This window comes from Urocitellus parryii, chromosome Y (assembly GCF_045843805.1).
Source record: "Urocitellus parryii isolate mUroPar1 chromosome Y, mUroPar1.hap1, whole genome shotgun sequence".
In the NCBI taxonomy this organism is placed as follows: domain Eukaryota; kingdom Metazoa; phylum Chordata; class Mammalia; order Rodentia; family Sciuridae; genus Urocitellus; species Urocitellus parryii.
The window spans coordinates 3,781,055-3,801,197 of record NC_135548.1 but is presented as its reverse complement, the minus strand read 5'-3'; the positions used below and the strand labels follow the sequence as shown (position 1 = coordinate 3,801,197).

At 39.1% G+C, this 20,143-nt stretch overlaps 1 protein-coding gene and 1 non-coding gene across 2 annotated transcripts in view; one reads left to right on the top strand and one right to left on the bottom strand.

Annotated features, from left to right (window-relative positions):
- Positions 1-20,143, top strand: part of LOC144251041 (centriole and centriolar satellite protein OFD1-like) — a 48,807-nt gene that overhangs the window by 27,869 nt on the left and 795 nt on the right. The window contains exons 11-22 of the mRNA XM_077794170.1: positions 2,470-2,589; positions 4,517-4,590; positions 5,356-5,447; positions 6,366-6,555; positions 7,509-7,639; positions 8,397-8,508; positions 10,204-10,857; positions 11,448-11,574; positions 12,515-12,615; positions 14,339-14,458; positions 18,654-18,811; positions 19,782-19,937. Of these exons, the coding sequence (XP_077650296.1) occupies positions 2,470-2,589; positions 4,517-4,590; positions 5,356-5,447; positions 6,366-6,555; positions 7,509-7,639; positions 8,397-8,508; positions 10,204-10,857; positions 11,448-11,574; positions 12,515-12,615; positions 14,339-14,458; positions 18,654-18,811; positions 19,782-19,937 (2,035 nt within the window). The remainder of the gene's footprint in view (positions 1-2,469; positions 2,590-4,516; positions 4,591-5,355; positions 5,448-6,365; positions 6,556-7,508; positions 7,640-8,396; positions 8,509-10,203; positions 10,858-11,447; positions 11,575-12,514; positions 12,616-14,338; positions 14,459-18,653; positions 18,812-19,781; positions 19,938-20,143) is intronic.
- Positions 3,676-3,757, bottom strand: Trnaa-cgc (transfer RNA alanine (anticodon CGC)). The gene has a single exon. It is a non-coding gene; the product is annotated as a tRNA-Ala (tRNA).

The window sequence follows — 20,143 nt, the reverse complement described above, 5'->3', positions numbered from 1 at the left end:
TAAAGGTGATATTATGTAGCTTTAAAAGGTACAAGTTAAAGACTAGGGTTTTGCTTATGAAATATTAGACCTTAAGGTGAAAAACAGGATGAAACACCATCATCAGGCTGCCATAAGACCAGACAGATACTTTGGAGAAGGTAATAATGCTTGAACACATGGTATGTTTTGCAGTTACTCATTCATTCAAGTCTGGTAGTTTAATGAATGTTGTGAATCCCAGATATCCAGACCTTCCATATTTCCCTGTTGTGTACTCAGGAAAGGAAATAGGCAATCTGACTTGATTTGTACTAGGTGAAACTGTATCTCAAAATGTATGTGTTAAAATTACTTTTCCTAAATGTTCACAGTGTTTCATCTTTTAGATATTACATGGGATTGATAGCAAGCTGAAATAACTTTTTTCTCCATTTGGAGTCTGCTGTTAATACTTGTAGATAATCTAGGAATCTTAGTACATTGAGGAAATTGTCTCCCTCTTCATTAATGTTGTTTTCTCACTTCTGTAGGCTAAATTCATTTTATTTCTATCTACCTTACTCTCTTTGCAGCAATACTGAAGAGATAAATTGATCAAAAGAGAGAAAAGGAACAAAATTTGGGCAGAGGGAGTTCATGATTATATAAACCCATTTTTTTTAGCTGGGGATTAAATCAGGGCCTTTCGTGTGCTGGACGAGTGCTCTACCACTGAGCTGTACCCCAGCCCCTATAGTTATTTCTTTACCTCCACTTCCTCCACCCTTCCTTTCTAAGCATCTAAGTGAAGTAAATGCAGTTCACTGAACTGTGTCTTTCCAAATCAGCCAGCAGAGGGAGCTAATATGTGGCGCCTTTCCTGTGTTCTTGGACCAGTCAGGGTTCTGTAGTATGCTCAGTGGTACTTGTGAACCCCACCAGTTGACTCAATAATTTGTATTACTATTGACTTAAGGTCTCACTATGAAGACCATGTTGAGTAAAATCATACAAGGAGATAACTCTTTAGCATTTGAAAGCCCTGATCACTCTGTCTTGCTCTTTTGACACATTCTTCAGTATTCAATTGATAGATCATTAAATGATAATACAAATCTACCTGGGGCTAAGGTTGTGGCTCAGTGGTATTGCACTTATCAGGCATATGTGAGGCACTGGGTTCGATCCTCAGCACCACATGTGAGGCACTGGGTTCGATCCTTAGCACCACATATAAATAAATAAATAAAATAAAGGTATTGTGTCCATCTACAATTAAAAAAATTTTAAAAACACTGTTTTTAATAAAAATAAATGATATACCTTTATTATCTCTGGGCTAATGGATTAGATCCCACAGTTAGAGACAATATTATAGAAGAGACAAGCACTAAACTTGTGTTTGTGGGTTTTAGAAACATATTATAGAAGAGATAAGCCCATAAGCACAGTAACAAGTTTTTTAACTTTGTAACTAATAATATCATTCTTCTGTCCCACTAAGTTGGTTACAGCTGTTTATCAGTTATAACCAGTTTTTAATTTTTTAAATGAGTTTTAATTAGTTATACATGACAATAGAATGCACTTATGCACTTTGATATATCATACATAGATGGGATTTAATTTCTCATTTTTCTGAGTGCACATGTTGCAGAATCATATTGGTCATGTAGTCACATATATACATACAGTAATAATGTCTTTTCATTCTACTCTCTTTCCTATCCTATCCCCACATCCCTCCCCTCTCCTCCCATCACTTCCTTGTACCTAATCTAAGGTAACATTAGTTATTCTTCCCTAGTGCACCCCGCCCCCGGGCCTAACTGTGAATTAGTATCTGCATATTAGAGAAAACATAAAACATTTGGCCTTTGGTTTTGTGGGATTGGCTTATTTTGCTTAGCATGATATTCTCCAACTCCAACCATAGACTGGCAAATTCTATAATTTTACTCTTCTTTAAAGCTGAGTAATATTCCATTGAACATATATAACATATTTCCTTTATCCATTCATCTGTTTATTCAACACCTAGGTTGGTTCCATAGTCTCACTATTGTGAATTGAGCTGCTTGCTATAAACATTGATGTGGCTGCGTCACTATAGTATGCTAATTTTAAGTCCTTTGGGTATAAACCAAGGAGGGTATAGCTGGGTTAAACGGTGGTTCCATTCCCCACCCCCAAAAGTGAACATATAACCCACTGTAACTGGCTTTTTAAGTGTTAATTACCTTCTTTGAGAAACTACCTTGGTCTTGATTCTTTCCCACTCCCCTAGCCAGGTGCCATTGTGCAGCTCCCTTTGCTAGTTCTGATGCACAGTAACTAGGTCAGTTTGTAAATATAGGGAGAACTTTTGGCTCTTTGCTTTTACTTTCCAGTAGTGAGCACTACAAAAGAGTTTGTCTGTTGAACTATAAATATGTCTTATTTTTTTCTTAAATTTGTTATCCTCAGATATTATAGTTTTTTTGCTTTGTATATTTTTATTAATTTCAGGACCCAGAAACTCCAAGAAGAAAAAAATAGAAGTACTGCTGAAGCACTTAAGAAACGAGAACAGAATATAAAGAGTATTGAAGAGAGCTATGATCAAAAGCTCAAGAATGAACTTCTAAAGTAATTGGCATTTTTAAAGAAATAATGTTTGAATTAAGTTGGTGGAGATGTTGCAAATGCTGATGAAAAAGATAAAGCTGACATTTTATGACTAAATTTAGTATTTTTTAAAAATGTCCTTTTTTTTCCAATTGACTAATCCTCTCTCATGAGTACTCAAGTTAGAATAGTTTTTAAAACACACATAAGCCAGGTATGGTGGTGCATGACTGTAGTCCCAGCTACTTGGGAGGCTGAGGCAGGAGGATTGCAAGTTCAAGGCCAGCCTGAGCAATTAAGTGAGACTTATCTCAGTTTTCTTAGAAAAGGGGTGCTGGGGATATAGCTTGATGGTAGAATGCTTGCCTAGCATGTGCAAGGCCCTGGGGTTCTATCCCTGGTACCAAGGCAAAATAATATGAAATAGAAAGTTACATCCTCTCCCCTTCTTACTCATGGTTTCTCTAACAGTTGTTGAAGGCCTTTGCTTTATTCTAAAGGCACCTTCTGACTTGCTCAGCTTATATTGCTGATCTGCAACAAAATTGGAATTATAATCACTTTTAGTTACCTTTGCCTTTACCTTACTCAGACTGCCACTAAAGTAGAAATTTCTGATGATTTAGAAATTATTCTACGTAGAGATTATAGAATTTGTCCATGAACATGTTTTATATTCCTTTAAGATTCTGCTATGTCAGAATTTTTAAAATGAAGCAAAAAGTGATAGGAAGCAGGAAATTATGGGCACCTGTGGTTACTTTGAGTTTTCTGTAGCCTGAATCTTGTGTACCAATAAATGCTATTTTAGTGCCAGGACATTACACCCATGCGATAACTTTGCTCAGGGGTGGTATTACAATTGGCACATAACTGTTTGGTGAGTATTTATTGAGTAAACATGTAGCAAGGAGACAATTCAACATAGCTGCTTGAGGTTTTTCTTAATAATTGGGCTCTTTTTACCACCTTGCCCATAATTTGTCATCAATAATCTCTTATATAGTGTTTACAAAGGCTTCTTGTAGTTGTTCTTTAAATGAATTCTGTTTAAAAAATACAGCAGATTTCCATCTGTTTTTTTTTTTTTTTGTGTGTGTGTGTGTGTGGCGGGGGGATGCTGGGGATTGAACCCAGGGCCCTGTGCATGCGAGGCAAGCACTCTACCAACTGAGCTATTTCCCCAGCCCATCTTTGAAATGATAGTTTCTCCACATATTTTGTTAGCTCATTTACTAAAATAGGAAGCACCGAAGTGTCCGAAGTTGTTGAACATGAAGAAAAGCATGTATATTGATTTTACATAGGAGACAGGGAACTGTGTGGTATCATTTTGGTATATTTTGTGACTTTGGCAAGTGTGGGAGTTTGGAGAATGTTTCTTTGCTCTCACATCTCTGAACCAGGAATGCAACTGGTAATGGCTGGTGAAGATAGGTAAAACTCCATGAAAATGTGCCTTTTGGTATCACTGATCTGGATGTAATGCTGTTAGGGGTCTCTCAATACTATGCTTAGAGCCTGAGGGCAGAGTGCTTATTCTGATTGGGGTTGGGAAGATGGAGCAGGTGGATCAGAAATAACTGCCTTGTTATCACTGGCGAGTTGGTTTGTTGTGTGCTTTGCAGGTTTAATTTAGTTTACTTCTTTGCTGTCTATGCTAGTCGAGACGAACTGAAAGTGATTGATTGCAGTAATCTCCAGTTAACATCCTTCATTTTGTGCGACTGAGTTTTGGGACCCAATTTACAGAATTAAGGCAGGGTTTTTACCTGACCTTTTATGTTTAGAATTCACATCCCTGGCCTTAATGCTGAGACACTTTGAAGTTTAGCATTGTCATGTTCAGCACCCTTAGGTGCTCTGTGCCAGAGATGATCTCTTACATTCATAGCAGTCCTCCTGGGGAGATGACAAGAAACTCATTTTTAGTCATTCTGATTCTCAGGTATCAACTTGAACTAAAGGATGAATACATCAATAGAACTAACAGACTGATTGAAGATGAAAGGAGGAATAAAGGTGACTCTTGGGGAGCAGGGAGGGGTTTTATTTTTCAGTTCTGATGTAGTCTGTTAGTTTCCTTAGTAGGGTCTGTTGTATATTCTAAAAATTTCTATAGAATTACATTTTTTGTCTTTCTAGCTTTATAAAATTTTTTAAATAATCATTGTCCTTCACTGACTTTTTGGAAATCTTCATGTTTAACATTTTGTGTATTCACAAAGATCACTAATATATCTTTAGTACTATATCTGATTTTATTTCAATATGTTTTGATCTGTGATTATCAAGAAGGTGACAGCAACTTATTGCCACCTGGTAAACATTACTCTTAACCATGAGAGACTTTAGATTTTACTTATGGAAATTTTTAACTTCTCTGTCCTCTGTGACCAAGGTTTGTTTTTGTTTTTTTCTTTTAATATATTTTTACACTGTATGGTATTTTTACTTGACATTCAACCTTATGAAACCTCATTTACATTGATCCAAGACTGTGGAAGTTGAATAATTTTAGAATTTTCAGATATTTTTCATTTCAGTGTACACCCAGGAAATTGTATCAAGAAGTTGAACTTTTGATGAAAATTTCATACAGTTTCTTCAGAGTAAATCAGAACTGGGTACAGGGTTTATTTCTTGCCCACTAAATTTTTACTCCTACATCTGCTAATTTTATTTATGAAGTAATGGTCATTAGGTCTGGCAGAGTGCCTTAAATTATTAAATGTCTTTTGGATTCATTAGGAAAGCATTGTTTAATTGCTGGGCTTTTTCTTTCAGAAAAAGCTATTCATTTGCAAGAGGAGCTCATAGCTTTTAATTCAAAAAAGGAAGAACTAAGTCAATCTATAAATCGTATAAAAGAACTTGAGGTAATTGTTATCCCCTTTTTTTGAAGCAGACTTTTGGCAGTACATGAAATTTTAGTTTTAGGCATGAATATCTTATCTGGATAGGTTTGGCCTGATTATTCTAGGACCAAGAAGGTGATGACTGAAGTTAATTGAATATTTCTTCATTTCAAAGTCCCATAAAGAAGTGAAGAAAGAGCTTTGGGTCCTAGAGTTCTGTGCAAATCTGTTTCTCACTGTAGACTTTAGGATATTTCCCACATCATATGGTTTTTGAGGGAATTCAGTGAGCTAACATACATCTAGCCCATAGCATATAACTAATACATATCTGTTCTACCTCAGCCTCTTCTATTCCATTAGCAGCAGGTAAAAATTCCTATCATTATATCATTATCTTCCAAATTAAAACAAAATGAGGCATGTTTTTCGCATGCCACTGTTTCTTCTGTTCACTGGTATGCTTGCTTTTGGCAAGGTAGAACTGGAACTTTAGGTGAAGTATATTCTGTATATAAAATTTGCTTTTGTAACCATGATGATTTATTTGACAGTTGTAGGTTTCTATATCTTAATATCAGATATATTATACCAAGGAAAGGAAAACACTTCACAGCAAGTGAGAGACTACTACTGTCTCACCTCTCATAGTAAAGATGTATTGCTACAATGTGTGTGATTGTCTCTGGGTCCTGGTTGCACTGGGAAAATAGAGTGATAACTTTCCTCAGAAGCACTGGCTTTCTAGGGTCTATAGATACAATTTATGAACTTACCTTGTTCCAACTCCGGTATAGAAAATGACTTTTTTACCATAGTTAGGTCTTATGGTTGGAGAGAACTCAACCTCTAAGTTGTAATGCATAGCCTAACTCAGTCTTCTGGCTTTGACTTTTGTAGTAAAATCATTCAAATGTAAGTTTTCTTTTTTCATTTAAGCTTGAATTAGAGTCTGTCAAAGCCCAGTTTTTGACAATAACACAACAAAACCACTTGCTGAATGAAAAGATTAAAGAGATGAATGATTACTCAGTACTAAAAGAAGAGAAGCTAGAACTTCAGGCACAAAATAAAGTACTTAAACAACAACTGGAAGAGAATAAGAATGAAAATTTGAATCTCCTAAACCGTATGTCCTTTTTTTCTTTTTCTGATTTACCTATTTCTGTAATTAACATTAGGTCAGTGTTAAGAAACTCTGCATTGTATCTATAACACAGGCATAACTTGGGTAGATTTGATAAGATTCTGGCATTGGAATTCCATTGCTTGCTGTTGCATAGCAGTGTCACTTTAAGAAGGAACATTTTTTTTAAGCTGTGCTGCCTTTCTGGGTGGTATCATGGGTGACTATCAATTGGGTTTTGCCACTGGGGCAACAAGCTGCAACAAGCACTTGGAGGAAGGAAGAGGAGGTCGAGTTTGTTGATATCCCGCTGCCACCCCAACTTCTGTACAGCGGCCCTAGACTACCCACTGCTCCTGTCAGCTTATCGAGGTTCAGTGTACCTATGGGTAGCCTCTCATCAGTGCTCTGCACCTGTGCCCACTCACTCTATCTACTTCTGTGAATGTCTTCCTTCCTTGGCCCTCCAGGCCCGAGGGGGTGCTAACAATATGACCCTGTTTCTAGTCCAGTGAACCACAGTATCCTTTTTGGTTACCTTGCATAAAGTGACCTACCTAAACATCTGTTTGCTTTCTGCCTGGACCCCAACTCACTGACAGTTGCTCAGGTCGAATCAGAGCTTAAAGTAGTTAGTCATCATTGGGTAGACAGCTAGAGGGCTTCTTCTAGGCGTTGTGTGCATGGCAGAGGATAGAGGCAGGCTTTCAATAATTCAAGGATTTGAAAGAATTCTTTCACTTGCAATAAAACTCCAAGAGTAATGAAGTGTGGTAACATTTATTAAATTCTTTTGTTCTGAAGCTTGTGAATCCGGATTGGTCTTGGTCTGCTAATGGAATTGATAGAATATTAACTGCATGAGTACAAAGAAAGGAAACAATTTAAAATCTCTTTAGCTACTTTTGTTAAGTGAAATAAAGTTGATAATGACCAGAATTTTTCTACCTTCTTAGGCATAGCTCAGCCGTCTCCTGAGCTTCTGGTTCTTCAGAAAGAATTGAAGAAAGCAGAAAGTACTATAGCACTTGAGCATAAGGAGTTTGAAACTCATAGACAAGTTCTGCAAAAACAGCTGCAAAGTGAAGTGAGTATTGTTCTTCACTCATGCCAGTGTTACACCAGTCTACTTTATAGATACCTAAACTTTGCACAAGCCACACCAGCACAGATCAGATCTTTTAACTCTCAAGCTGGTTGCAGTAGCACACATCTGTAATGTCAGCTACTTAGGAGGCTGAGGCAGGAGAATTGCAAGTTCAAGGCCAGCCTGGGCATCTTAGTTCCTTTCTCAAAGTAAAATAAAAGAGCTGGGGGTGTAGCTCATTGGTAGATCACCCCAAGGTTCAATCTCCAGTACTACAAAAAGCAAAAAAAAAAACACAACATCAAAAAAAATTACCCTCTGAATATGATAAAGGGTTCTTTCTCATCTGAGAAAATTCTCTAGTGATTATATGACTTCATATTCATAACTGTCTTTCATAATTGAAATAAAAGCTAACTCAAACATAAAATTTTCTGAGTGCATGATAGTACCATGTTAGTGTCTTGATTCCCACCCTGAGACTTACAAATGTTCACTGTGTCTTTCTGATTTCAGCCTGCATGCCCTAAAGTAGCTGTTCTTTGAATGAAAAAGGTAGTGAAAAATTCATTTGTGTGTTGTATTCGTTTTTGTTTTTGTTTTTTTTAAACAGAGACCCATTGATTACTTGGTATAAAGCTTCCCAGAATTGGCAAAAAATAAGAGGATAAACACAATAAGAGATTTTTTTTTTCCTTTTGAAGCAAGCTGTGATGTGTTCTACATTGATTTCTTTTTTTTCTCTGAACCTTTTCAGATTGAACATTCTGCACAGCTAAAGGCCCAGATATTAGATTATGATGCTTCTGTAAAGAGGTTAAATATTCAAGTTGGTGATTTAAAATTGCAACTGAAACACACTCAGACAGGTTAGAGACATTTGTAAACCATAAATATTTTGGTGCATGAAAAGCTTCTGACATTTGTGGAAATGTAATGATTGTAATTTATTAACCACATAGTATTTCTTGTATTTCGGGGGAGGGGTTCTTAGGAATAAGTATCATCCTACAGTGGGGGTGTGGCTTGGTGGTAGAGAACTTGCCTAGCATGTATGAGGTCCTGGGTTCCATACGCAGCACTGCCAAAAAAAAAAAAAAGATGTGTACATTCCTTGAAGTAAACTTTTTATCTCAGAAATACCAGCTGATCACCAGAATGAGTGCTTTCATAGGTGCCCCAAATAGAAAAGTTGTGGTGGTAACACAGAAGTCACCAAATCCATCATAGGCATTCCTTTTTTTGTTACCCTGATAAGATTGATTGATAGTTTTGCATATGCCTTAACAGAAATGTATATAAATATATGGGAGAAGCAGTTTGGCTTGGCAAAAAGAACACTGCTGCTCTTTTAGAGAATTGTTTTGTTTTGGACCCCAATTTTGAAGGTAATTGTTTGATTTTAGGTACAGTGCTCAGTTCCCCCATTTGTAATGAGGATGATAATACCTACCAGGCCATAGTAAACAAAGATGAAATGAGATGGGTTCCAATTCAGCTCATGGGACATAAAAGACACTCTGAAAATAGTTCCTGCTCTTTCATTAAAATGCCTTCTCTGTGGATGCATAACTGTCCCTACTTCCTAAGAAGGATATTGAAGCTTAGATACTTTATTTTCCAGTTGTTTTCAAACTCAAAGTGTGTGTGTGTTACCAGTTCAGCTGGTTTCTCATGGTCCCTTTGGTCTGAGCCTTCCTTGCTTCCCACTTGCAATCTTTCCCTGTCAGTCCCTAGTATTTTCTATCTTCACTAATTTTATTTCCATCTCTCTACTTTTTCCTATTTCTCATTTTTGCTTATCAATTCTGTTTGCCGCAGTGTCTAGAGCAAACTCATAGAAGTCCTGAATAACGAAAAATAATTCACTGAGCATAGAGCCCTTCTGCATACATATATTGTCTATTGCAAGCTTCTGTCTCATAGCATCATAGGGAGGCATTGTAGGAGAGGAGCTGGTACATGCACTGGCTTTGCTTTAGGAAATCCCAGTGGTTCTAAAACTTGCTAACTGTGTGATCCAGCCTCCAACCCCCATCTGTAAATGGGAGCAGTGAGAATTCCTTGGCCATAGTGTTGTCATGAATGAAATTCTTTTCCCTTATCTGAAACTCGACCATATGCTGTGAATTTTGCTACAGCCCTGGAAATTCTGGACCCACATCCTATTGTGAAGCACATTAATTACTTTGAAGTCAAATCTATGAATATTTATGCTGGTTGGGATTAATAAAGATTATGAATGAGTTTACATTGGTACAGATCAAGCTTTTCAACCAAATGAATTCAAATCTAGTTGTACTTTGCCACCAAATAAATTGTAAATAGATTTTTTAATTCTCAGAGCTTTTTGGCTTTCAAAATCATGCATAAAGAATTGTGAAATTCTATCTTATATTATAAAGGAACACATATGAATCTGTGACTGGTACATATAAGCTCTCAACAAATGTTAACAGTTCTTACCGTGGCCTCAGAAGTTGTTTAGTGTGAAGTTTGCCCTTTATTCTCAAGTATATTTTAATTTTGCTCACTGCCTTTTGTCCTCATTTTATAATCTGCAGCCCTGGAGAATGAAGTGTACCGCAACCCAAAGCAGTCTCTGAGCCATCGGTCTGTGAGTGGGCTAATAAGTGGCAAAATGGTGCCTCACAGTGGTGATACAAGCAGGGATTTCTCAAACAGCCCTCTTGGCCAGGAGAAGGTTATGGCAGTTGCAATTGTACCAAGAATCACAGGTTATCCAAATACAGGAAAAGAGGCTGGTTCCCCAGACTCTGACCTTGAGTTTGTGACCAGTACAAAAGCCAGGGTAAAAGAGCTAGAGCAAGAGGCCGAACGCTTGGAGAAAGCTTTCAGAGATTACCATCGAAGAGTTCTTCAAAACCCGGTTAAGAGCCCACCACTAGCAAAGAGTCCACCATCTTCGCACTTACAGGGAACCCTCAAAACTGTCACTTCTAGCTCCCTGGAAAGATGTGCTTTTACAGAAGACCAAGTTATCCCTGAGCACCCAGAAAGACGGATGTTGGCAGAGGACAGAGTTTTCTCTGGGCAACCTCAGGTGGGCACACCTAACGAGGAAAAGAGTGCTGCCTCTGAGGCACAGACAGGCAACACAGCTTCGCGGGCACGCAAGAGTACTTCTTCCAGACGTCTCTCCTCCACGCCCCTTCCAAAAGCAAGAAGAAGCCTCAATAATGAAATGTATTTGGAAGGTAAGCTACTATCCAAAGGGTTACAGGATGCTTGGGAGTTGGGCAGACCTGGTCATCATGGGATGTCTTTCTTGAATATTTATACAGGCCCTAGACAGCAGGAAACAGTAGATAGCACATGTAGCAGTAAGCCTGGGGAGCCCTTGCTGGAGCAGCTGTAATTGCTCTGAACCTACCATCTCCTGGTTAATAATAGTGGCATCCCTCCCATGTCCCAGGGTTGTTATGGGAATCAGTGTCATAAAGGATATTGAGATCAGGCTGGGGATGTAGCATGCACAAGGTCCTGCCTGGGTGCAATCTCAATACAGCCAAAAAAATAGTCAAGATCTAGTGTTCACTTAGCATGTAGAGGTGTTCAGAGGGTGAGAGTGGCCATTCCTTTGCTGCTGGTCAGTTTTGTACATTTTAGTATTAACTCGAGAGTTATAATTTAAGTATTCAAATTGTTGCCTTTATGATCTGAAACATCGTACTCATATATTCAGAGATGATAACCTATTTTCACTAATAGAGCTTTTTAAAATCTACGTTGGTGTCTTCTTCATGCAATTTTTAATATTCTTGCCCTGATTCTTTCTGCCTTGTAGGTGTGGGCAAATCACTTCTTGCTTCCCCCAATTCTTGTCCTGACAGAATGTCCCAGCCATCACCCGTGGAATCTGGGCATAGCCTCTCTGCCCCTTCCTCCTCCAGCCCTCCAGAACAGAAGGCCAGGTATGTACCATTGTTTGATGGCCTTCATTTGAATCATGTTACCTGCTGTCTCAGCCCTTTTTTTTTTTTTTTTAAGGAGATCTTAAAGATGATGTGATACTATAGAATTTGTAGTCAGATTGTAAAATCATGTGTGATCTTTGATAATCATTTGAATTCCGGGGGGGGGGGGGTGTTATGTAATACCTTCCAAGTTCTGTGAATAGGCATGGTGTATAAAGAGATGTCTGAAATTTGTCAAAACAGCTAAGTTGGTCTATTTTTAAAGTTGGAACAATTTCATACATCATTAAAAAGCCATTTTTAAAAAATGACATTTAAATGTAAACAGATAAGGTTCTGATTTATGTATCATTAAAACAAATTACGAAGTGATAGTGGGTTCTAGAATATGATTATTGAAGCAGGAAGAAGTGGATGGTTTTGGAAATTAGGCCAGTGGGGGCAGGACTCCCATCCGTGCCTGGTCCCCACAGTAGGAAATTTGACTCCTTAGTTTTGGGTTTGAGCCTGGGCATCTGATGTTTATGTAGTTCTCCTGTATAAAGTTGAAAACTTACATGTACCTATCATGGACCTAGGGCATTTAATTTTTTAAAATATTGTACTGTCTTGTAATAAAGGCAAAAGGAAAGACCAGACCCACACGTACCCTGAGTTGGTACAATTTGACACACACAGGCTCATGGTATTGTATCTTCAGTTGGTTTGAGCTGGTGCTGTATGAAAGGTTGTCTCTTGTAGTTATTAGAAAACTAAGAGAACAATACCTTATGCCTGGTGAGTACTCAGTGCACTAGGGCTATATTTTAATAAGCCATAGAAAAATTAATTTTGTAAATTATTTTTTTGAGTCACAGACAGCTTTTTGTCATCCTCTGCTGTTAGGTTTTAACATTACTAAGAATTCACATTCATGAATTTTATTCTTCCAATCCAGTCTTCATCAGAAACAGACTGAAACTCAAGAAAAAAGTGAATTTTTGAATCTGGACAAGCTAGCTTTTAAGGATAATGAGGAATTTGAATCATCTTTTGAATGTAAGTTCAAATATAAGTACTGTTTTTTAAAAGTTAAAATTGTAGAAAGTTTAGTTTTATTGAAACAACCATTATTATAAGCAAAGTAATTACAAACTAGGACATTTTTATTTTGTGATAAGACCAAAAATATGGATATATATCCTCATTTTTCTGTCATGAAGATTTTCAGGGGTTCAGCTGAGTTCTCTTTTTAAAAATTTCAGGATGACTCATCATTTTGAGATTACAGGCTTAAGCCCATAAATGAATACTTAATTTACGCACTTTGGGATTATCTCAGATTTAAAATAAGTAGGTTTTTTAAAAAAATTTTATGGAATATAAAGATGTTGATTGCTCAGATTAAGAAAATCCCATCCTTAGTAAAAGAATGGAGGTAAAAGAATATTAAAATAAGAGTCCAGGAACATATGTCCTGGCTACAGCCTTTTCTTGGACTGTCTCACCACATAGTCCACTTTATAAGTATAAAATAGGATGTAGGGTCCATCTTTTCTGAGGCTTTCTCCAGCTTGGGAAATCTACTTGTATACAATCTATCATTTAACCTTATCAAACTTATCATCATCAAATCTGAAAATATCATATTTTGAACCATTAAATGAGATGCTTAGTAAATTTTGTGAAGTTCTTTTAACTGGCCAGTTGAATCTTCAATATTTAAATTGAATGGAAATGGTTTATCATCAATCAAGTGAACTCTTAAAACTGGATTGATTTTCCTGCTAGGTAATGAATCCAATTTTGTAAACAAATTTAATTTTTTTTTTTAAGATAAAGTGAGAGAGGAGAGAGAGAGAGAATTTTTAATATTTATTTTTTAGTTTTCGGTGGACACAACATCTTTGTTGGTATGTGGTGCTGAGGATGAAACCTGGGCCGCACGCATGCCAGGAGAGCACGCTACCGCTTAAGCCACATCCCCAGCCCAATTTTTTTTTTTTTTTAACATTTATTTTTTAGGGGTTGGGGTTGTGGCTCAGCAAGAGAGTGCTTGCCTAGTACCTGCGAGGCACTGGGTTCAATCCTCAGCACCACATAAAATAAGTAAAATAAAGATATTGTGTCCAACTACAGCTAAAAAACTTTAAAAAAAAATATTTTTAGTTGTAGGTTGACACAATACACTTATTTAATTAATTGATTTATTTTTTATGTGGTACTGAGGATCGAACCTAGCACCTCAAGAATGCTAGGCAAGCACTCCACCACTGAGCCACAACCCCAGCCCCAACAAATTTAATTCTTTAAGGTATAAGAACCCTTTGGGCCCAATCACTAACACTGCAAAACAAAAACTGCCTCAAGAAGTAAATATGTTGGCAAGTGACTGAGAATTTGTTAGAATCCTGGCCAGCCACAGTGGTGTGTGCCTGTAATCCCAGCAATTGAGGAGGCTGAGGCAGGAGGATCGAAAGTTCAAAGCCAACCTCAGCAACTTAGCAAGACCCTGCCTCAAAATAAAAAAGGGCTGGGGATGTGGCTCATGGTTAAGCACTTCTAGGTTCAATCCCTAGTACCAAAAAAGAGAAAGAAAAAAAAAACATGTGGGAGGCTGAGGCAGGAAGATTGCAAGTTAAAAAAAAATTATTAGAATCCTGTAGGCAGGGCTCCCCTAGTCACTTTAGCTGTAGTTCATGTGTTCCATGGTTTAATCCCCCTGCCCTCCCTTCTCCTATTACTTAAGGACTCATGACACAATTGCTTGTACCTCCCATAGATGCAGGGAACAGGTCAAGACAGTTTGAAGCAGATGGGTTGCACCCTGCTGGTGATATGCCTCATGTGGATGCTGCTACAGCTACTCTGCCTACAAGACCTGTCCCACATCATAACTCAAGTAAGTTTTTCTTGTTTTAAACTAGCAGTTAGCATAGCCATATATTGAATGCCAGCCTCTGTGCTATATAAATTATTTCCTATATCATTGAAGGATTTTATAAGCATGACTTACTCAGTCTTAAAGTTGGAGTGTTATCATTGTTGATGGAGTTTTTTTTGTTGTTGTTTGTTTGTTTTTGGTGGGGTACTGGGGATTGAACTCAGGGGTACTCGACCACTGAGTCACATCCCAAGCCCTATTTTGTATTTTATTTAGAGATGGGGTCACACTGAGTTTCTTAGTGCCTCGCAGATAACTGAGGCTGGCTTTGAACTCTCAGTTCTCCTATCTCAGCCTCCCAAGCCTCTGAGATTAAAGGTGTGCACCACTGTGCCCAGATCAAGAGAGTTGCCTTTTTTTTTTTTTTTTAAGTTGTAGATGGACATAATATCTTTATTTTATTTATGTGGTGCCAGGGATTGAACTTAGTGCCTCATGCATGCTAGGCAAGCGCTCTACCACTGAGCCACAACTCTAGCCCTGGCTCAGGAGAGTTGCTTTTTAAAAATGTATTTTTTTACCTGTTCTGAGTCTGACAGAACAGTTACACTTTTCCATCATACACTTCTGCAAAAATCATTCTGTAGGAGCCTTAGCATCTTGGGAAACAATGTTGAACAACTGAAACAATGGTCAACTCACGTTCTCTATCTTTATGTGTTTGTAACATTTTAATATTATTATTTTTCTATCTGGTTGCCTCCATTATGTCTTAAGAGATTAGAACCTAAAAACTATATTTCAGTCTTGGGGAAAGCTGATAACACTAAGGTGATTGTGTTGTGGGGCAGGTCACTCAGAAAACACACCAAGTCCCAGTTTTGTCCAAATTGAAGACTCTTTATTTAGCCGGCCGGCTGGCAAGTATTTCCCACAGGGCCCATAACTGTCTCTGCAAGGAACAGGCCCAAGCCTGAGCATTTTAGGATATTTAATGGCAAAAACTGCATCTGGGTTGACATAGCTGCAAGCAAGCAGGTACAGAAGCTGAATTGGGCAGTTGGCAAGACAATGCATTGTGTATGTACATTGGTATTTCCCACGGAACTTTCCAGGTTAGCATAGCAGCAAGCAAGCAGAAGGGAAGTGGGTCAAAATGACTCTAGTTCAGTACAAGTTAGAGAATGGTTACTAATGTGTAGATAATCAATCTCTGACAAGGTACATTGCCCAAGAGAAATGGAAACCAAAGAGAACAATTTTACATTGTATAAGAATTGCTATTTTGTGTTGCCAAGTATGTTATGCTAGGTAACTATTAATGGGTTCAGAGGCGGGGCTTTCCCATGGGAGAAGCATTTCTTACATGATATGGAGTCTCAGGATAAAATGGAGTCTGTTTGGTCACTGGCCCATAACAATTGGTGCTGGAGGAAAACTGGCCATTAGACTTCTGTCTGCCCATGTCTCTCCAGCTTACCCACCTGCCTCTCTGGTGGAGGGATCAGGGAACAGTACAGCCTGGGCCTTTTCTCCTTAGTCCAAAATGCTTAAGCCTCATACCTGAAAAGAAGTGTCTCAAGTAAAGCTACCTTTTAGTCCTTCCCAAACATATTCAAAGCCTCTGGTTAGCAGTTTCTCAATTTAAATCACAGTGCATATGAAGAAGTACTGAAAGAAGCAAGACTTCAAGAGGGTTGATTTTGCTGACTCCTGAGTAAATCTGCTTTGAAAGGCATTCACTCAACCAGAATTGATCCAGAGCAATCTCTCTGTGGCACTACTCTAGACACCAGGCATAGAGCAGTGAACCAAACAGAGCCCCTTCCTTCATGGAGTTTCTAGGGGTTGGGGGACCCAGGAAGTCAGCAAGCCAATACTGCGGCTCTGAGGAGGAATTGTACCAACTGATGAGGGGCAGTTCCATATACACAGGCCTGAGTGACGGAGGAAATCAGTGAGCACTAAGTGTTCTGCCTTGAGACACAGTGGTGATCATAATAGTTTTTGAAATAATTAGTAAGCAGCATGGTTGTTTGGGTTATTCCCCCCTCCCCTGTGGACACAACATCTTTATTTTATTTTATGTGGTGCTGAGGATCAAACCCAGTGCCCCACACATGCCAGGAGAGAGCGTTACCGCTTGAGCCACATCCCCAGCCCCAGTTGTTTGGGTTATTGAGAAATACTCTTATATTCATCATTTTACCTCTTTAGTTCAAGCAGAGGGAAATGAAGAACCTGAAACTTTGTGACTTTGAGGTGCCCAGTGAACATGCTTCTTGTCCTGGCTTTTGCGTCCACCCTGCAGCTACAAAATACACCCCCAGAACAGAGAGCAGCCCTTTTTCTTCTTTGTTAATTGGCCCCAGACAACATTCCTATTTTGACATCACAACTGTGTATAGGAAAGTGGTAGCATTTAGAAGTGACCTTTCTTTCACCAGCAAGGAGGACACTGAAGTTCTATCTGTGGAAATGATTAATGGCCTGCTCTCATATTTTAATTTCATGGCAAGGATTGAGAGATGCCCATGTTGCCTTTCCACCATTAGTAAAACTAACTCAGTTCCTGCTGACAACTTCAGGACAAGGCACAGCAAAAAGCTTTGAAGTCCTCTAGTGAACCTGTGGGTTTTTCTGCTTGTTGGCATTGCTTGGGTAAAAATATGTAGGTTGTGGGCCAGAGTTAGAAGAGAAAGACCAGCATGGTCATCTGTGGGATTGAGATTTAATTAAAGCTTCGACATGTAGGGACTTATGCCAGGAGCTGGAGAGAGGGGCCAGACTAGTAATTAAAACATGGGCTTTGCCGGGAAGGAACTTAATGGGAGGAGAGAAAAGTACTCGTGATTTTTGACAAAGCTATGCAAGAAAGGTGCTGAACTGCTTACTTGTCCTCCTCAGAGGAGGTGGCATTTAAGTTGGTTCTCAAACAGCATTGTGGTTTTGTGGGAGAGGCAGGGGTTGGGGGAAGGGTGTGCCTCAGGTTAAGGAAACCGTGGGGTGGGGGCAAAGGCACAGAGAGAGGAGAACACAGCTGCAGTTCGGGTCCATTGTGTGTGTCCATACATATACTGTTCTCATGCTCAAAGGCAGTAGTAGATGGGAAGTAGGCCTGAGAAGAAGGAGGCAGGTTTTTCTTGCCCCTAGACTGTCACGGGTTTGGACTTTGCCAGAGTAGAGACATTACAGGCAAATCCAGGGCTTCCCTGAAGGAAATGCCTAGTGCTGAAACTCACAGTAGGTTGAGTGTTGATTGCATTATTCAGTATTCCCTGGAAGTGGTGAGAAGGAAGGACCCTCTCTATCAGCAGGATGAGGAATTTGATTCTGCCAGCCCTGGTGGCTCAATGGACAGACAGTAAGAAGAGCATGTCTGCTTGCTTGTTTGTTTTTACAACACAGGGTCTTGATGTGTTGCCCAAGCTGACTTCAAAGTCATGGGCTCCTACAGTCTTCCTGTCTCTTTGCCACCCAAGTAGCTGGGACTACAAGCACATGCCACTGCTCCTGGCCTAGAAAGGGCATGATTAAAGGGCTACCAGTACTTCAGGATGAAGCCCATGCTGTAGGATTTCCACATGCTTTGGCAGGGAATCCACTGGAAACAAGCATGTGAGGCTGGGGAGAGTGTGGGGCTAGAGAAAGACAAGGGAATGATCAGTGCTGATGTGATCACTAAAACACCAGGAAGGGCCACCATCAGTGTAGAGCAAGCAAGGACTGAACAGTGTAACATGGCTAGAACAGCCAGGGGAGAGTGGGGGGTTTGTTGTTTCCTCTTTGGGGTATCAGAGACCTGAATATGTTTATGGGAAGAAAAAAGAGTTAGGAAACTGCTGCATAAATAAATAGAGGCTAGTGGTTCAGTCTGGGTCCTGAAGATAGGGGTGGAATCCGAATCAAATGCAGAGGCAGAAATGCAGGATTGCAGGAGAAAGGCCGAAGGAGGGAGATAAGTAAAGGAAGAGAAAACATGGCACTCAGGGAGGACAGTTGGAGTCCTTCATGGTGAAGGTAAGTCATACTTGTCTTGGGCGAGTAAAAGGTGAGGTGAGGGGCTAGGAATGTGCAGGGGTTTGCAAATCATGAAAGTGTAACAGCAGCAGCTTGAAGCAGGTCAACAGTCCACGAGAAATCCAACAAAACAGTCCCATAGTCATTAGAAAATCTGATGCTGGAAGCTACTCACTATTTTATGTTCTGTTAGGTATTGATCAGAAAGAACTTGGAGAACAAAAGGAAGATGAAAAATCATGGGAGCAGCAAATGAAAGAACGAAGGCAAAGAGAAGAACAAAGGCAGAGTGAACGGCAAGAAGCTCTAGAAAGGGAACGAAGAGAACTGGAAAAACTGGATCAGGAAAGGGTAATATGTTTGGCTTAAGTCTCTGTAGTAGTTTCTCCATTGAATGCCTTCAGAAGGTACCTGGAGCTCAGAGGTGAGCCAATGGTGTCCAGAAATCCTAAGTGGCAGGTAATGGAAGAGGCCTCCCCTCCTCTCCTTGTCATACTATCACGAGAAAGGCTGGAGAGCATACACCTTCTGAGTGTGATGATAAAGGATGGCTCTGTGGGGGGGGGTTAATGTTTGTTTATTTATTTATTTATTTTAGTAAATTTAGTAAATTATAGTTGGGCACAATACCTTTATTTTATTTATTTTTATGTGGTGCTGAGGATTGAATCCAGGGCCTCATATGTGCTAAGCAAGCACTCTACCGTTGAGCCATAACCCCAGCCCAAGGATGGCTTTTGAAAGCATTTTTTGCATACGTGCTCATCTGATCTTTAAACTCATAGGGCTATGAGGTGGACTATGTTTTGCTGTGGAGCTTCCCTTTATAGATGGGGTTTAAAGAAGAGGCTTCCTAAGTCAGCTAGCTAGGACTAGAAGAACCAGGGGAGACAGGTGCCAGGCCCCAACTGCTTCCAGACATACATAATTCCCATAGTTCTCTTTTTGCCTTCTGTGGCCTGATTTTAGTCCTAGGCAGATGGATTACTCTGGCCATTTAGCATGCTTGCCAAGTCTTGCTTAAATTAATCTTCCATATGAATGTTCCCTGGACTCCTGGTTAATTTGGGTCTAAAAGCACAGTACACTTTAGGCAAATTAATGCCTTCCTTCATTGGGATGTGTTCATCTCCCTTTGATGGTAGCAGTGACTTTAAAGATATATATTTTATAGATATAATTATATTTATATATTTTTATAAATGGTACTCTAGAATGCAGTTTTACTTTACAGGATCAGGTTTATAGTACTATGGTTTTTAAACACTGAAAACTTTTAAAATATATCTATTTCCTCTTTGGGCCCCCATCTATTTTATAGAGAATGATTGAAGAATCACTGAAGATTGAAATGAAAAAAGAATTAGAAATGACTGTTCAAGATGTGAGAGACAAATCTACTCATGGAGAAAATCCTTTAGAGAAATATATGAAAATCATCCAGCAGGGGAAAGACCAAGAGTTATCTGCAGATAAGGTGCCTATGCTTTGGAGGGGAATGTAGGTGACAGAGGGGTTGGGGGATGGCACCAAGGGCTTCTGTGATTTAACTCCTAGGGACAGGAATCTGTTTTCTTTACTGAAGACAAAAAGTATTAAAAGTACAGAAAATCCACACTTCAAATGGGCCCTCAACCCTTCAATATATTATGCTCTTTTGGCAAAATTTCATAGTTTGTGTTT